The following is a 16,045-nucleotide window of genomic DNA, read 5'->3' on the forward strand; positions in this document are numbered from 1 at the left end:
CAGGGGGGTGGGGGAGTCACCATCCCGGGGGGGGTTTGAGAGCCATGTGGACAAGGTGCTGAGGGACCTGTTTTAGTGGTGGGATTTGCAATGTTGGGTTAACAGTTGGACTTGATGATCTTAAAGGTCTTTTCCAACCTAAAAGATTCTAAGATTCTAAGCGTGCAGGTGTCATTTGGTGGGTTTTGTACTTGAGTTTAGTTTTACACTTCTCTTGCAGGCACAGTGGAGGAAAATGGACGACCATTAACAAACCCAGCCTGAATGGACCCGCTACTCAAAGCCCCTGTCCTGTCCCCATGGCTCACTCACCCAGAGGCAAACGCACCGTATTTAGGGAACAGCCAAATACCTCCTTTTCCAGAGGAACAGTGAGCACAGGCTGCAGCACTGCTGGCTCTGCTTTGTTAGGGAACACGGGAAAGGCAGGTGCTACCCACAGGTCCTGCACGCTCTGAGGTTAGGTCTGTGCAGGGGACGAGGCATGACGCTTCCTGTGTTTTCTCTCCAGTTTCTCAGTGGAAAGGGGGCTAAAGGTGGTCTGCCAGTAAGTGAGCCTTGCTGCTCCATTAAGGATAAGAAAATAATAAGAAAGGCTAGATGTGCTAAAGTGTTTTAATGCTGAACACAGACCTGAGCCACAACAGCATTTGCTTTCTACTTTAGATCTCTGAACCATGCCCCTCCAATCCTTAAAATAGGCCACCATACCGTGCCAGCTGTCATTTGTTTTCACCTGTTGGAAGGATTTGAATTACTGAGGAGATTTAGCATAGAGTACTCACAGCAGCAGCGTTGTCAAACCTGATCGTTTATCACACTAATAATGATCAGAGAGCAGACTTTGTCTTGACATTTCTGTATCAATACTGATTGATTATACTCAGTGTGGGACTAAAAAAAATTAACACATTGGCCACAAACAGTGTAATACAACCCAGAAAGAGAAAATACCAGGTGCTAAACACATTAGATTAAGTGCAGTTGCTAGATATTTGTTATTCTGTTTATGAAGGTATGTTTTCTGTGTTACATATTAGCTGTATAACACACGTGCCACATTGCATGCTCTGAAAGAAAAGGGTATGGAGTTTATATTAGAGTGTCCACCTGGCAACTGAAAAATAAATGAAAATGATCCTTTCCATAGCTGAATTTTTGAACAGCTGTGATTTAGCACAAACCCATTTATTCCCAAGGATCCAGAGACGACGCAAGGGCCAGCGGCTTGCTACTCTCTAACTGATTTGAACAAAAGTAATTCTATTACAGGGTAGAAAAGCTTTAGCAAATTCAATTACTGCTGCAGTTATTTCATTTGTTTTGCAGATTATGGTTGAATTACCGTTGGAAATGAGAACAAATGCAGTGATGTTGTCACTTATTTACCCAAACGTACTGGGATTCAGCCCATGGATACTCCCATTCAACTCCAAAAGTCAACGGATACATGGCAATCACCAACACAAAGTGGCAAGACTTGGAGGGCAAATAAACACTCATGAAAGAGGCCCTGATTCAGTGCTGTATGCCGTGAAGAAGGCACATAGGCATGACTAGTATGAGTAACAATTCGGATGTTAACATAAAAGACCACTGAAATTCCACATAAGGCTGTCAAAATCAAAAACATCCCTTAGGATCGTGCTATAGTTTGGAGGCATTAACACTGGGGAGGAGCACTGGAATATCATAAGGGAGCACCATGTGATTTTGAGGAGTGGACTAATAGGATTGGGATGAAATTCAACATTACTAAATGCATAAGCATGCACTTGGGGACTAATAACAGTCACAAACTACAGCAACAGAAATGGAATGAAACTTCATATTATTAATTGAAAGATCACACCATTCAAAACTGTATTTGCTATGACCTGGAAGACCTTGAGTTGACAACTGAGGAAAAGGCAGCCTGGTACCTGTATCACGTGGTTTAGGATGCCAGCAGGAAGCACTATACAAAAGAGAAGTATGCTCTATTGTATACTGCCAGTCAAGACAGGAACTATCGTTTTCCTTACACATCACTACAATCTCACCTGGAACAAGAGCGCATAGTGCCAGTGACCCACATTTTGCCAAGTTAAGTGAAAACACGAAGCAGTGCCGAGAAAAGACACAAGGATAAAGAGGATGCATTGTGACAATGGAGACTAGAAGAAGTGGGCTGGTTTAACCGTGCAAAGTCAAGGCTGGCAGGATATGACCTCCTTCTGGAAATGCACCATAACACTGAAGAGAGACGGAGATATGAGGCAGAAGTCCCGCTTGATCTTCAATGAAATATAGTCCAAGAATACACTGGCATAAACTTCCCATAAACTAACAAGGACTGGAAATTAGAGAAGTTGTTAAGCACAGGAGGGCAGTGAGGTTTTGGAAGAGCTGGAAATGGGGAAAATGCCTCACTAATGTAAACTGGAACTTACAGAGCGATACCTGGCAACTGGGCACTCAGAGACCCAGAAGAACCTTTCCATCCCATGCTCCTGCACTGCAGTGCCTGCTCCCCTGCAGACATGGTGTCTGGAAGTCACAGACTGCCAACGTCATAACCCGGCGCCGGCATAAACTCACGCGTTTGCAGCTCTGTGTTAGCAACATACACCCCTGAAGCGTGAGATCTCTGTAAACGTCCCAAAACACGCAGCAAGGTTTTCATGCAAGGTAAGCAAGGAGCTGAAAGAAACCTCATTTGACCTGCACCTTCCTGAAGAGACATCCCGTATATCAAGGCTGAGTTCAATTATGTTTGAAATTACGGATAGAAAAGTTAAATCTCTTTGTGGAAGAAAACAAAAAAGACCCCTTTCATTTTCACAGAGCAATTTACACACACTGTTCTCTTGGTCTTTTGAGACAGAAATAGAATTGAAACATTTGAACTCCAACAGCACACTGAAATATATTAAATCTTCTTACCAACAAGAGGGGAAGTTCCCCTCTTCTTCCAGAACTCCAGTCCAGCGGGAAATAACAAGGAGTTCACATCCACATGCTGGTGTCTGCACACCACTGCACAGACTTGGTGCAAATCACCTCTTAGCATTCATAATCCCTGGATAAATGTGATTTATGCTTGTGGTATATGACCGCAAAAGGGCAGGAGAACTCACGGCTTGATTCACGCCAGCAGGCGCTGTCATGCTGCAAACAGCCTCTTCAACTACAGCAAATGCCAAGGTCAGCTAACCCAGGCCATGAGGATGACTGGAGGAGCTCCAACGTCTCCTCTTCGAATTTTTCAAAGGTAAATACTCCCATATGTAATACTGAGTTACAGTAGGTAAATGTTTTTCTCTGTAGTTCAAAGCAATATGCCAAGACTTGTTTCCCAGAAAAACAGCCTCAAAACAGAACGTGTCACAAACACTGCACATTCTCCACTAACACCACCGCTGTGAAGACCTGTCCACCTCAACTGAAATTACATGTTTTCATACATAGGTGCTTGCAACTCAGTACTTCAACATAAAAGCACTAGTTGGTGTTTTCTAGAGGTAGATATGCTTTGTGTTTATCTTAAAATCAGGCCATTTTTATGTCTGTTTATCAGATTGAAAATTTTGGCCCCAGCTGCAGCAGCCCCACATTACTGACAGCTTCTACAGCTCTCCAGCCAATGAAATTGAGAAGGGTTTTGCATGGAAGACGACGGAGTCGCAGAGTGAGTAACAACAGCTGATTTCTTGACATCAAAGGCTGCCACATGAAACTGGATGGGTTACCACACTGAAATTCAACCTGGTTTTGTCCCAGCAAAGGGATCCCAAGCCAGGTTTTCAACTGCCTTGCAGGCAGTCCCATGAGACAGACACGTACCTGCTGGTGGCCAAGCCTTGATATAGCCAGTGCAATGGACAACAGCATACTGTGCTTCACCTTCTTTTACTGGGCCAAGGCCATTCCTACATGAAAAGGAAACACAAAAGTATCACGTTGACTGACATACAGAATAGCTTTATGTTTTTAAACTACTACTAATGATTTAGTCATATTTGTAAGTTAGAAACAGCCAACTGTCAACCTAGAGTTCTGTACAATGTCAGCTCCATTACAAAGCTATTCAAGCCTTACTTATCTTCCATAATACCTGGATAAAGATACTGAAGCTTATTTCAGAGATGGAGCTGGCTAAGACAAAGAAGTTGAGTGACTCGTGCAAGGCGTGCAGAAAGATCCAGTGACTCTGCCACAGCTGAACGTAGTGGAGAGTTCTCCTCTCCTGAGACCAGTGCGATTTTACACTGTGGGCCAATGTTTGTCCAGGGAATACTCCTTCACTGAGCACCAGCCCAGTGGAAAATGAGAGTGCTTATGGCTACTGTTGCAGTAAATTAAGTAATAGTACCTGTATCTTTTTCTCATGGTGGTTATTCTGTTCAGAGGTAAATGATCCAGAGGAGCATTTCCACACCTAAAAGTAAATTAATATTTGAAAAGGCTCAAAAATGAGTGTAAATACCCAAGATATAAATGCATTTCCAGATCTTTATCAATACATACAAGTAGACAAAAAAGGGTATTTATTTCTGACAGAAAGTCGCAGATTCATATTTTCTTAGAACTTTCTGCTTCCACAGACTGAGCTTTTTGGGTGTGCTACAAATATTTTCTTTAGTTTATAAAGAAAAACAGAAGAGACTACAAAAAGATTCCCTCCTGCCCCCCCAACCTACAAACTAATAGATATCCCAAGAGTGACTAAAGAACAGATACACTTCAAAATACTATAAAACAAGGGTGAAAACTAGAGAATGTAAGTCAAGCCCCCAAATATCCACGTAAAACAATCTCAGTGTTCCGTTAGCTTCCCTGGACAGGGCACTTCAAGTGCCATACACCAGGTACGATGTCAGTAGATATCAATCTAATGTTTGCAAGAACTTCCTATTTATGCTATCAAGTAACTTTGTTTAACACTTGCTCATGTATATTTTGTGATATTTCTAACCATGCCTAACTGTATAATTTTAACAATCCACTTGAGGCTAAGTAAATAGTTTGAAGGGTAAAACCAGTTCATTTTCAATGGAAAAAAGAACAATAACAATGAAAGAAGTAATCACAAGGAAAGCTCACATTATCTGAGGCTCATTCTTCCCACAATTTTTTTTTAATTATTATTATTCTTTTTTTTTCCTTTTTTTTTTTTTTTACCAGTCACTGCGGAGGAGAAGGAATGAACAATTAAAATGAGAATTAGAATTACAAAAACAATGGGGCTACTGGCATGACAAAATTACTCTCATGCACTGGAGTTTACTCCAGTTTACTGGAGAATCAGGGTGCTAGGAAATAACTGCAATGTGAATTGCTGTTTTAAAAGCTGAGGAAGAACTGTAAACATTAGGGACATTCAGCCTGGTTTTCTTTGCATCAGAGAAAAAAAAAAAGTCTTCCTCACATGACCACTCTGTGCAGCTTGGAAGAAGAGAAAACAACGTTCCAAGCGTCCCTCTGCCCGGCTGTATTTCTTCCCCCCACTGGTTAAGGGGGGGAAAAGGAGCTACACCTCTGAAGTCTAATCTTGCAGGTGTGAAGCATATGAACTCCTCACAAAGGTGCCCAAGAGCCACACATTCAGCTTCTTCATTCCACCACATAACTGAAGTACAGGGATCTGGTTTAATGTGTCAAATATTTTGCTTTGCGTGGTTCATTCCATAATAAATTCTGCATCATCTGTTTTCAACACGTGTATTTGGTATAGGCTGTAGATGCTATTATGTACTTTCCCCTCCTAACCACACAGAGAGAAATTTATTGCAATAGCAACAGGCATTTTATCCTGTTAGAACACCAAGAGAAGTGCCCACAAGATGCAGTCAGAAACACTGGGCAGGCAGATCTCTTTAAAGAAGGACAAGCAATGCAGGAGAAGTTGGAAAATTGCAAAATAAAACCCCTCTAACAATTACTCATTTATCTAGCATCAACCAGCTGCCATTCGGTTAATTCATACCAGGCTTAGGTTAATTCCTACATAGCTGGCAAGTTTGCAACTGAATTCCTGTTTGTCTTCAAGATCCTTTTAATATTATTGGTTTGCTGAAAAAATATACAGAGTTGGGCTTTCATTACACTTGCAAAAGCTTTGTTCCCGAAGTACTGATTCAAATAATTTGACTAGAAGAGACAATGGCTTACATTCCAGGGGTGAAGTTGTCATGAAGTTCTCTGGGGAAAGCATCCTACACCCCAGACTGATAAAAATAACTGCCACACACAAACGAGGCGCTGCTCTGTCATTAATCACGAAGGAAGACAGGTTTCAGTTTTACTGTAGTTCCAAAAGCAAGCCTTCTGGCAATGCTTAATGGGAGTGTGTTGTACAGCCTCGTTCCTTAAGCAAGGTCAAATCAGTGCAACAAAATGTCTGAAGTCTCATCTGAGAGGGGACGGAACTCACCACAGGAATACAAGGTAAATGCGTACCTCATCCTGCAAATGAAAGAGCGCCTTGATCCCATGCACATTCTCATGGAGGACTGCTGACCCTCTTTCTTTACTGTTCCAGTCTTCAAGTCGAGGATTCGTCCTAGAAAACCCAGGGAGAGCAACTGATGTTCAGTACATAATTCCATTTACTACAAACTAAGATGACAATAAGCTCATGAGCTAAATGCTATTAGCCCCGTTAGGGGAAAAAATACCAACGAAAAATTTTGATCCTGGTCCCACATCGTTGTGTGCTGGCTTAACTAATGATTCCAGTGAAGCTGACTGAGTCACAACTCTTCTCTTGGTTGGCCCCAGACCAACTTCCAAGGCAGGGTCAGAGGCCTGGAGGCAGAGGAGGCAAGCACAGCTTTCTGACTTGACCTGCTCGCTCCGCTCTTTCCGAGAACTGTGGATAAAGCCACATGCATCACATCCCTAACAGCCACTCCTCTCTCCCTGTGCTCCTGTGTCGGTCCAAAACGCACCGTACACCACCTCACGTATCCAGGGCTGCACTGCCTGTGACGAATACTTAACACCGAGCTTTTCTCCTGGATGATGAGATACAGGATATGCCACAGCAGCACTTGTGGTGGGGCCCTTTCAGCGTTTTTTTGAAGTGAACTTTCAGCCGGATCAGTGACATGATCTGACTCACCATGAAGCCACACGAGTCTATGGAAGTTCCATGGCTGGACCCTACTGCTCAGCATACCCTGACTACAAACCACAGAATGTCACCCCTAGACACAGCACTGAAAACAGATGGCAGCAACCAAGTCCCCTCAAGAGAGAGCAGGACGGAGGGAGCTGAGCTGATGCTCCTACAGTAAGTTGGGGGAGGTCTTTACTGAAAAACAGACGTAGCAAGGCAGTAACAGATTGATTTTTCCACCCTCCTGCGACAAAAGAAAAGGCAGTGATTGCACCAACAGGTTCAGACCAGTGATGGTAGGCTACAGGGTATCACCTAGAGTCCTGTTGTTGACCACCAAAAACTAACAGAATGGACTTTTGCATCTACGCCTCAATTGCTAACAGATTACTATAAAGTCCTGCACATCAGTAACACAGACTAGAAATGAATCACTGGCCCAGATCCACAATGCCTCAGGGCTGGATACAGCTGCCAGAGTGACAGTGGGTAAGGGAAACGCCATGGAACAGCCACTGGACACAAATTACATGACAGCCACCAGTGCTGATGACACATGGCCATCAGCAATGCTACACGTTTAAAGTTGGTACAGAATCTTTCAATAACTGAAACCAGCCCAGCCGAGGCCTTTACTGTGACATAACTAGCCAAGTTTACAGCAGTGTAAGATACCATATGCTGTGCTAAACTGAGGAAACCATGCAGAAATAGTCTCCCTCATCAGATTTCCTCAAAAGTCTCTGTCCAAAAATTAAGTTCTGAACTAATCCTACTGACAAACATTAATTTCAGAATTATTTTAACTGAAAATACTTAACTCCATCCATGAAGGGGAATAAAATCACTATGAAACAGTTTAACAGTTTATTTTAGATAAGGAACTAGGCAGTGGTGTTTTAAGGTATACTGAGGATTCCTCTGGAGGAAAGCCATCCTTGTCGACAGAAGGTCAGACTGTGTCATCTGGCGTATCACCAAGGCGCACCTCAGATGGTTAAGAAGTTAGCAAGCCTGGGAGCAATTCCTAAAGACAAACCAATGCAGAGCACTGGGTTATATATTAATGCAGATGTATGAATCAGGCCTGAGCTGGGAAAAAGCATACCATACATCCCAGCTCAGTTAGGGACCCTATGATGTAGATCTGGGGTGAAATGCACTTCCTTTCCCTGCAGGAGAGAGTCTGTCTCTCTGTCTCATCCATTTCTATATCCAAAGTCACCGCCTATTTCCCCATCCCCTCAATTAAGCACACAACGCAGAGAAATAAAATATCATTAGGCAGGAAGCAAACTGTCTCACAAATGAAGGCAATACATGATGAAACAAATAGAGACAGAATACATATATATATATATATGGACAGGAACCAATGACTGTCCATATGGGCATACAGGCAAATAAAAAACCATTAAAAGCATTTTCGTCTTTGGACACAATAACTTTGTCATACACATAAACAAGAGTTTCTGTGCCCTATTTTTTTCCATTCCAATATAAATTCCTGAAGTACCACTAATAATCAGAAAGCAGTGACCGTAAACGTAACTCAAACGGCTAATAGAAACGCCTCAGGTTTTATCATCCAAGAGCATTTACAGCAATAAGTACACCTCACCATTACGTGGCTGCTAAGCCTAAAATTGCTGACACATGTTCCTTTGGCAAGTCTGGAACCCCCGACAACAAAGTCACAGTTTTTAAATTTAGCTTTTTGTTTGGCAACATCTCAGAAGTATGTACCAGATAACAAATAGTAGCCTAAATTTTGCCCTGACTTACAAAATCACTGCAGGGGGTATGTGGGGGTATGAGTCAGAGAAACGTTTAGTCCATAGATAGAGCAGCTTGTTTCAATAGTCTGTCGGGCGTGTGTTAACCAAGTAGTGCAGATCTGATAAACAACAAGCAGTGTGCATCTCATACCTCATCAGCAGCTTATGATCAAGTCATATTAAAAAGAGGAAGAATTGTAGTTGAATAGACTACAGACAAAGCTTTCAGTTTAGCTCAAACAAGCCTGTCAGTGCACTCCCTGGATAAGAGGGATCTCCTAAGACACGGCACACCAGGCTCTGCTGGAGCTTTTAAGTTAATAATATTGGTGTCACCAGGTGGGTAGAGCCTACTGGGAGAGTAAACTGGGAAACAACTCGCTGTGAGGTCTGTATGCAGCCCATGCAGCCGTGCGGCACAGGTAAATGTCCTCTCTGGAGAGAGGAACGGCCTAACAATCCCAAGTGCTTGCACGCCGTGTCTGCCTGCAGCACCGCGCACACAGCCCCAGGAGCTTTCTCTGCTTGGAGCGCTCTTCTGCTTAATGACGGCAATCTGGGCACAGCGGTACCCCCTTCATTTTCGTGCTAACTGCACAAAAAAATCTTCACTTCTAGACCCAGATTTACAGTGTTTAGCTTTTACCACATTATTCTAAAGAAATGCAGAGAGATGGAAAACGGTGAAGTCAGGACAAGCTGGAGTTGTACCAGAGTATCACAGCCGTCCGGCTCGGGGGCCCCCAACAGCAGAAGGATATCAATTGTTGGAGTGAGTCCAGAGGAGGTCACCAAGATGCTTTGAGGGCTTGAGCCCCTCTGCTATGGGGACAGGTTGGGAGAGTTGGGGGTGTTCAGCCTGGAGAAAAGAAGGCTCCAGGGAGACCTTAGAGCCCCTTTCAGTGCCTGGAGGGACTACAGGAAAGCTAGGGGGTACTTTTTACAAGGGTCTGTAGTGACAGTACAAGGGGTAATGGGTTTAAATTGAAAGAAGGAGATTGAGATTGGACATCAGGAAGAAATTCTTCCCAGAGAGGGGGAGGAGGCACTGTGACAGGTTGCCCAGAGAAGCTGTGGATGCCCCATCTCTGGAAGTGTTCAAGGAGATGTTGGATGAGGCCTGGAGCAACCTGGTCTAGTGGAAGGTGTCCCAGCCCATGGCAGGGTCTTTTAAGGCCCCTTCCAACCTCAACCATTCTGTGATTCTCCCCAGGTTCCTCGCCACTACACACCTGACTCTGAGAAGGGGATGGACCCACACTGCTCTGCTTCTGCCAGCACGGAATTGCAAAATCATCTTCTACCGATGTTGGATGAGGCCTGGAGCAACCTGGTCTAGTGGAAGGTGTCCCAGCCCATGGCAGGGTCTTTTAAGGCCCCTTCCAACCTCAACCATTCTGTGATTCTCCCCAGGTTCCTCGCCACTACACACCTGACTCTGAGAAGGGGATGGACCCACACTGCTCTGCTTCTGCCAGCACGGAATTGCAAAATCATCTTCTACCTGCTGTAATATTTCTACAGTTCAGTCATATGATAGACCTTGGCAGGTTCCATGTTTCAGTCAAGCAAACTGGCATAAATTGCAACTCAGTGTCAGGGAGACAGCTCGGTTCAAGGAGGTGGCACGCTCTGATGATAGCTCTGTCACAAAACCATAAAATATTCCTGTCTCCGTGTGTTCCTGCATCTGGTACACTGGTGCTGCTACCTTGGTGATAAATGCTCATTTAGGTTTCTCCACAGGTAACACATACAAGTGCATTTGATGTAAAAGTTGACGATTATATTCTTATCAATAAGAAATACTCTAGGATGCTCTGACAACTGCTAATTGAATACTGCACATGTGCATTTTCTTTAATTTCTTCTTCTAGTTTCTTCAGAAGAAGAGTTTTAACAATCCACCAGCTGGATCCCTTATGAGCTTCCCCATTAATCGGTAATTGCATGTAGTTCATTTCCATCTTAAACTTTTCCCCTCTCCAGCTCCAGACACAACCCTCAGATACAGCAAGTGCAGGATGCGTGTCTCTATGTTATTACCATTCACAGCAGCTGCACAACTCAGAGGAAACCAGAGTTTGCTCTGCTGCAAAAGAGAAAGTAAATAAGCGAGCACACTGCTTATTAAACCCAGCACATAAATCTCTCCAGCTGGTCTGGGTATAACTGATCATTTGGTGAAATCTACCTGCTACAGTCCTCATTCAGAAGGCAGCACTGCTTAAGCCTGTAACAAACCCGTTGTCCCCTGAGCAGGAATCCACCACGCAACCCAGGAGCCTGATGTCAGCCACTGTTAGAGGAAAGGGCTGTCAGAGGGGACCACAGAGTTGAGGACCTTGAGCAAGAGATGAATTATTTGCGTAAAATTAGAGAAGCCACATGAAGTTTTCCCACTAAAGATCTTGCTCAGTAACCAACTGAGGATACATGACAAGAACATATCTCCTTTGTGTTAGGCTGCAGCGTGTTTTCAAAGATGCTCTAAAAAGGTTCTCATAGTGATCAGGGGGACACATGCCCATATTGGCACCGATTTGCCCCTTTGTGTGCAAACTGAACAGATTACGCAGGAACACTCCCCTCTTGGATCTCCCATCCCTACTGTGAATGTCCAAATACCTTTTCTGTGCTCGCAGTGTTTCAGATGAACATAAGCCAAAGACTGGCCCGAGCCTACTGAAGTTCATGGGGTTTCAAACCTGGGAGTTTGGCTCAAATCCACCTTTGCACAATAGCACGAGCCTGTTGGAAAACGTGTGCCTCCACGTTTAAGCAGTGCATGCTAAGGTTTATAGCCTGGTAATCAAACACAGTCTGCTCTTTGTTACTTTTTTCAGGGGGTTTGTTTGTTTGTTTGGGGTGGTTTTGTGGATTAAAAACTCCATAAGCTTCAATACCTGTTTCTACCACAAATGCTTTCTCTGCTGGATTTCCAGTTCCTAAGAATCCTACAGGCAGCAATTAGAAAAAGGGGTTGTTACTTGAGGGCATCCTTCTACAAAAATTTCAGTGCAAGTTGGAATGGCTGTCTCTAAAAACAATCGTACGGTATTCACACCCAGTCTGCAGCATGGAAATACCCCTCTTTTGCAGCAAAAGACAAGTACCTGTTTGCAAAGATCAGAAGAAATTTGGTTTGGCCTCAGGCACATAAAAATACTGTTGGCAAAGTACATGATACAATTTTCCATTTCCCTCTAACTCATCAAATTCCCTCTAACTCATCAGTAGATGGACTGCTGCTTTGACAGGATCTTGGACCCCGTAAGCAAACAGTCTAAATTCATGTATGGAGTCTCACCCTCAACACCCTCAGCAACCCAGCAAGCTTCATGCTATAGCTGATCGTGTCTTGTCTTACAAAGAACAAGTTAGATATTTCACAATTATTCTCAGCCACCGGATTGTCTACATATTTCTTTCCAGGCAAAATAAAATAAACGATAAACTAAGTTTGGTTTGGACAAGATAACAAAAGAAGACTTTGTGCTCATCAAAAATACTCCACAGGCTGCTCAGGGAAGACAAACAGGACACAGGAATACTGCACCCAAAAATCGTTATGAAAACTAAAACCATCTTTATCTTACTATAAAAATGGAAAAAGCAAGATAGGGATGGAGGAAAACAAGAGGAAATACTAAGAAACAAAAGCAAATTGATGGTCAAGGTACTGATGCTTCTGGACACAGCTCCAAATGTAAGCTGACCCTCACACCGACCGGTCAGTGAACAAAGGACTTGTGCTATGGCGATGCTCTCTTCTAGTAGGTTAATCTTCAGAAAGCGGAGGCAGAGATCACCTCAAAGACGCACACTCTCAACTACAACTACGAGCTGCCAGCCCATCACGGAGAAGTGCGACACTGCAAACACACTACTTATCATTTGTGGGGAGGCAGCACAGAGAAGTCCTTATCACTCATGAGTGCAGCATCAAAAGCCAACTCTGTCACTGTCCTCAGGATATGAAAGATGTGCCTGAAGTCCACAATGGTGTTTGGACACTGACTCCACAACAGACTGTACAGATACAAGGTACAGGTCACTGCTTGGGATAAACAGTAAAGTTCCAGAAAAGGAAGGGAAACTCTTATTTGTTTTTAATTTTTCATGTATCAGTTTATACATATGCATTGACTACAGCTTTACACCAACTGGCATTCAGCTGGCAGAGTTCCCCATGGAAACAATGCATGCATTATGAATATATAAACAAAACGTCCGCAATGAGAAGATTAAATAGCCTAAATTTGATCAATTTATATGAAATTACTCTTGATAAACTCAAGCCAGAGGAAAGCAATTATTCTGCATTAATTCAACAACTAAAAGAAAATAAAAGCGTTTAAAAATGTACATCCTTACGATTCTAAGGGATACAATTGTATCTCATGTTTAATGCTGCTCAGCAAGTGCTTTAAGCTCTATTAAGTTTAATAAACATACAGCCACCCTGCGGATCCCAATATAAAACAAATTACAGATGATCTAAGAACACATTAAGAATCAAAAGTGAAATGCAAACACAGTATGTGAAGGCTCTCCTTCCAGGAACTCACATTTACATAAACCAGAGGCAGCTCACAATATACAAATAAAACAATAGACACATTAAAAACAATAATCATGGTCACATAGCTCTTGTCTCAACATTCTGGGGTTTATTGTTTACATAAAGGTAATGTTCATAAAAGCACAGACTATCAGGTACTCACACAGAGTCCCTGTGTCCTGAAAGCCCAAGTGCCTGCCCTATACATGACAAGAGTTCTGCTGTAGGGCTGGTGAGACCCAGAGGAACCCTCCTACTGCAGAAATAGGCTGCTGCTCATGTATGAATCTCCCAAAACCAGAGCATCCCATCAGTGTCACACTACCAAAGCCAGGAACTCCATGGAGTGAACACACCGACCAATACAATCCTAATAAAACTGTACCCACAAAAAATGCACCTCTGGGCTCCTCGTTAAGGGGGAAGCAAGAACGTGAGCAGTAAGAATAGCCTGGACACTCAAAACATAAATGGACTTAAGACCATCCTAATTCCAAAGTACAAACTAAGGGCAGAACCCCATGACTGGCACCAGTTCCACTGGGCACTCCCCAAACCCAACGCTGCTTTTCCAGCCCGCCTCTCACTCCCATCAGAGGTCACAGGGCAGCTCTCCCAGGCAGCACTCGCTGACCTGTGGTTTATTTTAACACCACTATTTCATATTCGCAAAGTACTTCATGGTCTTTTAAATCTACACCAAAGACAACGCCAACTCTTGATAGCACTTCAAACACATCAGGAGACCACAAAGAATGCGTAGTTCTAGAAAGTTAAGAGCCTGATGAGGTTGTTTTTACAGAACAAATGTGCTAACTCGTGATGCTTAACTCATTCCCCAAAAATCCCTGCTCCTTCACAAACAAGGTGCCCAGCGTGCAGGCACGGGCACTCGTAGCATGCACCGCCACGCGGGACTGCTGCCAGGGCTCACGCGGATGCGGAGCAGATGGGCAGCAGGCTTTGCTCTTTCATACTTCGGATCCATGCAAAGGAAGCATCATAACTGCACTGTTAGCAGTGCACATGTACTTTTAATTCACGTATGCAAAGGGTCTGTACCCCAGACCAGCTGCCCTGTGGGTGTTCTGCCTGGATGGTGACTGGTCGCAAGGTCATCCCTTCCTGGCATCATATTCCTTATGGACCATAATCCCAACTTCAATGGCTTACAGGAAGCTCAGGATATGGCAGGGGAAACGTGTTCCTGATCATGGCTGATGCGGTCTCAATCCTTCCTGATACTAAAATCATGCTCCTATCAAACCTTTCAAGGAGCGGGTCAGCAGGACTTTGAGGGAGGCAGCACTGTGGGTGGGAACAAGGTGTCTCCATGCACACTTCCCAGTTGCTCCGAGTGCAGACAGGGAGAACGGGAGCTCCCCACAGCAGACTGCACCCTGCCAGCAAGGCTGTGCAGTGACCCAACCTCTGTCCTCTCCACCATACCTATCCTTTGCTGTACAGGATCCCGTGCCCTGGCCCAGCGTCTCCAGAAGAACCGCTTGAGAAGGCAGCACAACTGTAAAATCAGTTAGCCTTACACAGCCTGGAACAAAATCAGGGACCACACAGGACTTGCCAGCTGTCATTATAGTGCACACATACCAAGCAAGAAGCTCACAGGGTGGCAGGGATAAAACGCAGTCGCTCGTGCTCCAGAAGTGGCAGTGCCTCCCACCCAAATGTTACGAGACTGCTTTAGCTCTCACAGGCTGGGGCTTTGTTGCTCTCCTGTGCTTGTTTTATCGTGCAGCTGGAACCAGCATCATAACCCTACCCACTGCACATACCACGACGTTACAGAGCATCGCTAATACGCTGATAAACAAATATATCAGCATACAAAATAAGAAACTGGCTCTAAGCACGTACTAGTTGTTGGCAGACATTAAAGCGACTTTCAGAGATCCACAACCTCACTCCTGTTTTAAAGAAGAGGGCACTGCAGCCCAAAGGAACAATTTCCCTTGCCTGCCGTCAGCCAGCAGCGGAGGCGCAGCAAGAACAGGGTCCAAGCTCATATAAGCAACACGAGGTCTCAAGACACTGTAGCTGTAGATGAAAATTCTCAGTAATATAATCCACAGTGATTCTCAGAAAGTCCATAAAAATCTCATGACTATAGGCTTATCAAGGCCTAACCAGCTTAAATGAGAAAAAAACATGATTATGCTTCCAAAGGAAGACTGTAGGCTGGGTGGCTGATTTATCTTTCTTTATATCCTGTGATGACCTCTTGATATATAAATGCAGAACCTGAAATGAATTAGCCCAAATAAGGGGAAAAAAAAAAACAAACACTTGAATGGAATGCACCACTTTCACAATGCTACTGAGAACCAGGCCACGCTCTCTATTGCTCGTTTTTCCCCCTGCACTCATGAAAAAATTCCTGAACTACCTATCCTGTAACGATGGATAATATTCCACTTATAAATATAGACCATCAAAGCTCATTCTCCTCACTGGTCTAGCTTCTCAGGGGGACTATTTGAACCTCTCTAAATATGTTAAGGTTTACATCATCTAATTGCAAAAGGCGTTGTATAAGCATTAGAGACAAGTTATGACATACTTACAATAGAATGAAGAGTTGAT

The 16,045-nt window shown here is 43.8% G+C and overlaps 1 protein-coding gene across 1 annotated transcript in view; it reads right to left on the reverse strand.

Annotated features, from left to right (window-relative positions):
- ARNT2 (aryl-hydrocarbon receptor nuclear translocator 2) overlaps window positions 1–16,045 on the reverse strand; it is a 56,001-nt gene that overhangs the window by 15,240 nt on the left and 24,716 nt on the right. Inside the window, exons 7-9 of the mRNA XM_010160665.1 lie at window positions 6,442–6,544; window positions 4,355–4,420; window positions 3,826–3,911 (exon numbers count right to left, since the gene is read on the reverse strand). Coding sequence (XP_010158967.1) covers window positions 3,826–3,911; window positions 4,355–4,420; window positions 6,442–6,544 — 255 coding nt within the window. The remainder of the gene's footprint in view (window positions 1–3,825; window positions 3,912–4,354; window positions 4,421–6,441; window positions 6,545–16,045) is intronic.

This window comes from Eurypyga helias, unplaced genomic scaffold (assembly GCF_000690775.1).
Source record: "Eurypyga helias isolate BGI_N326 unplaced genomic scaffold, ASM69077v1 scaffold12031, whole genome shotgun sequence".
Taxonomy (NCBI): domain Eukaryota; kingdom Metazoa; phylum Chordata; class Aves; order Eurypygiformes; family Eurypygidae; genus Eurypyga; species Eurypyga helias.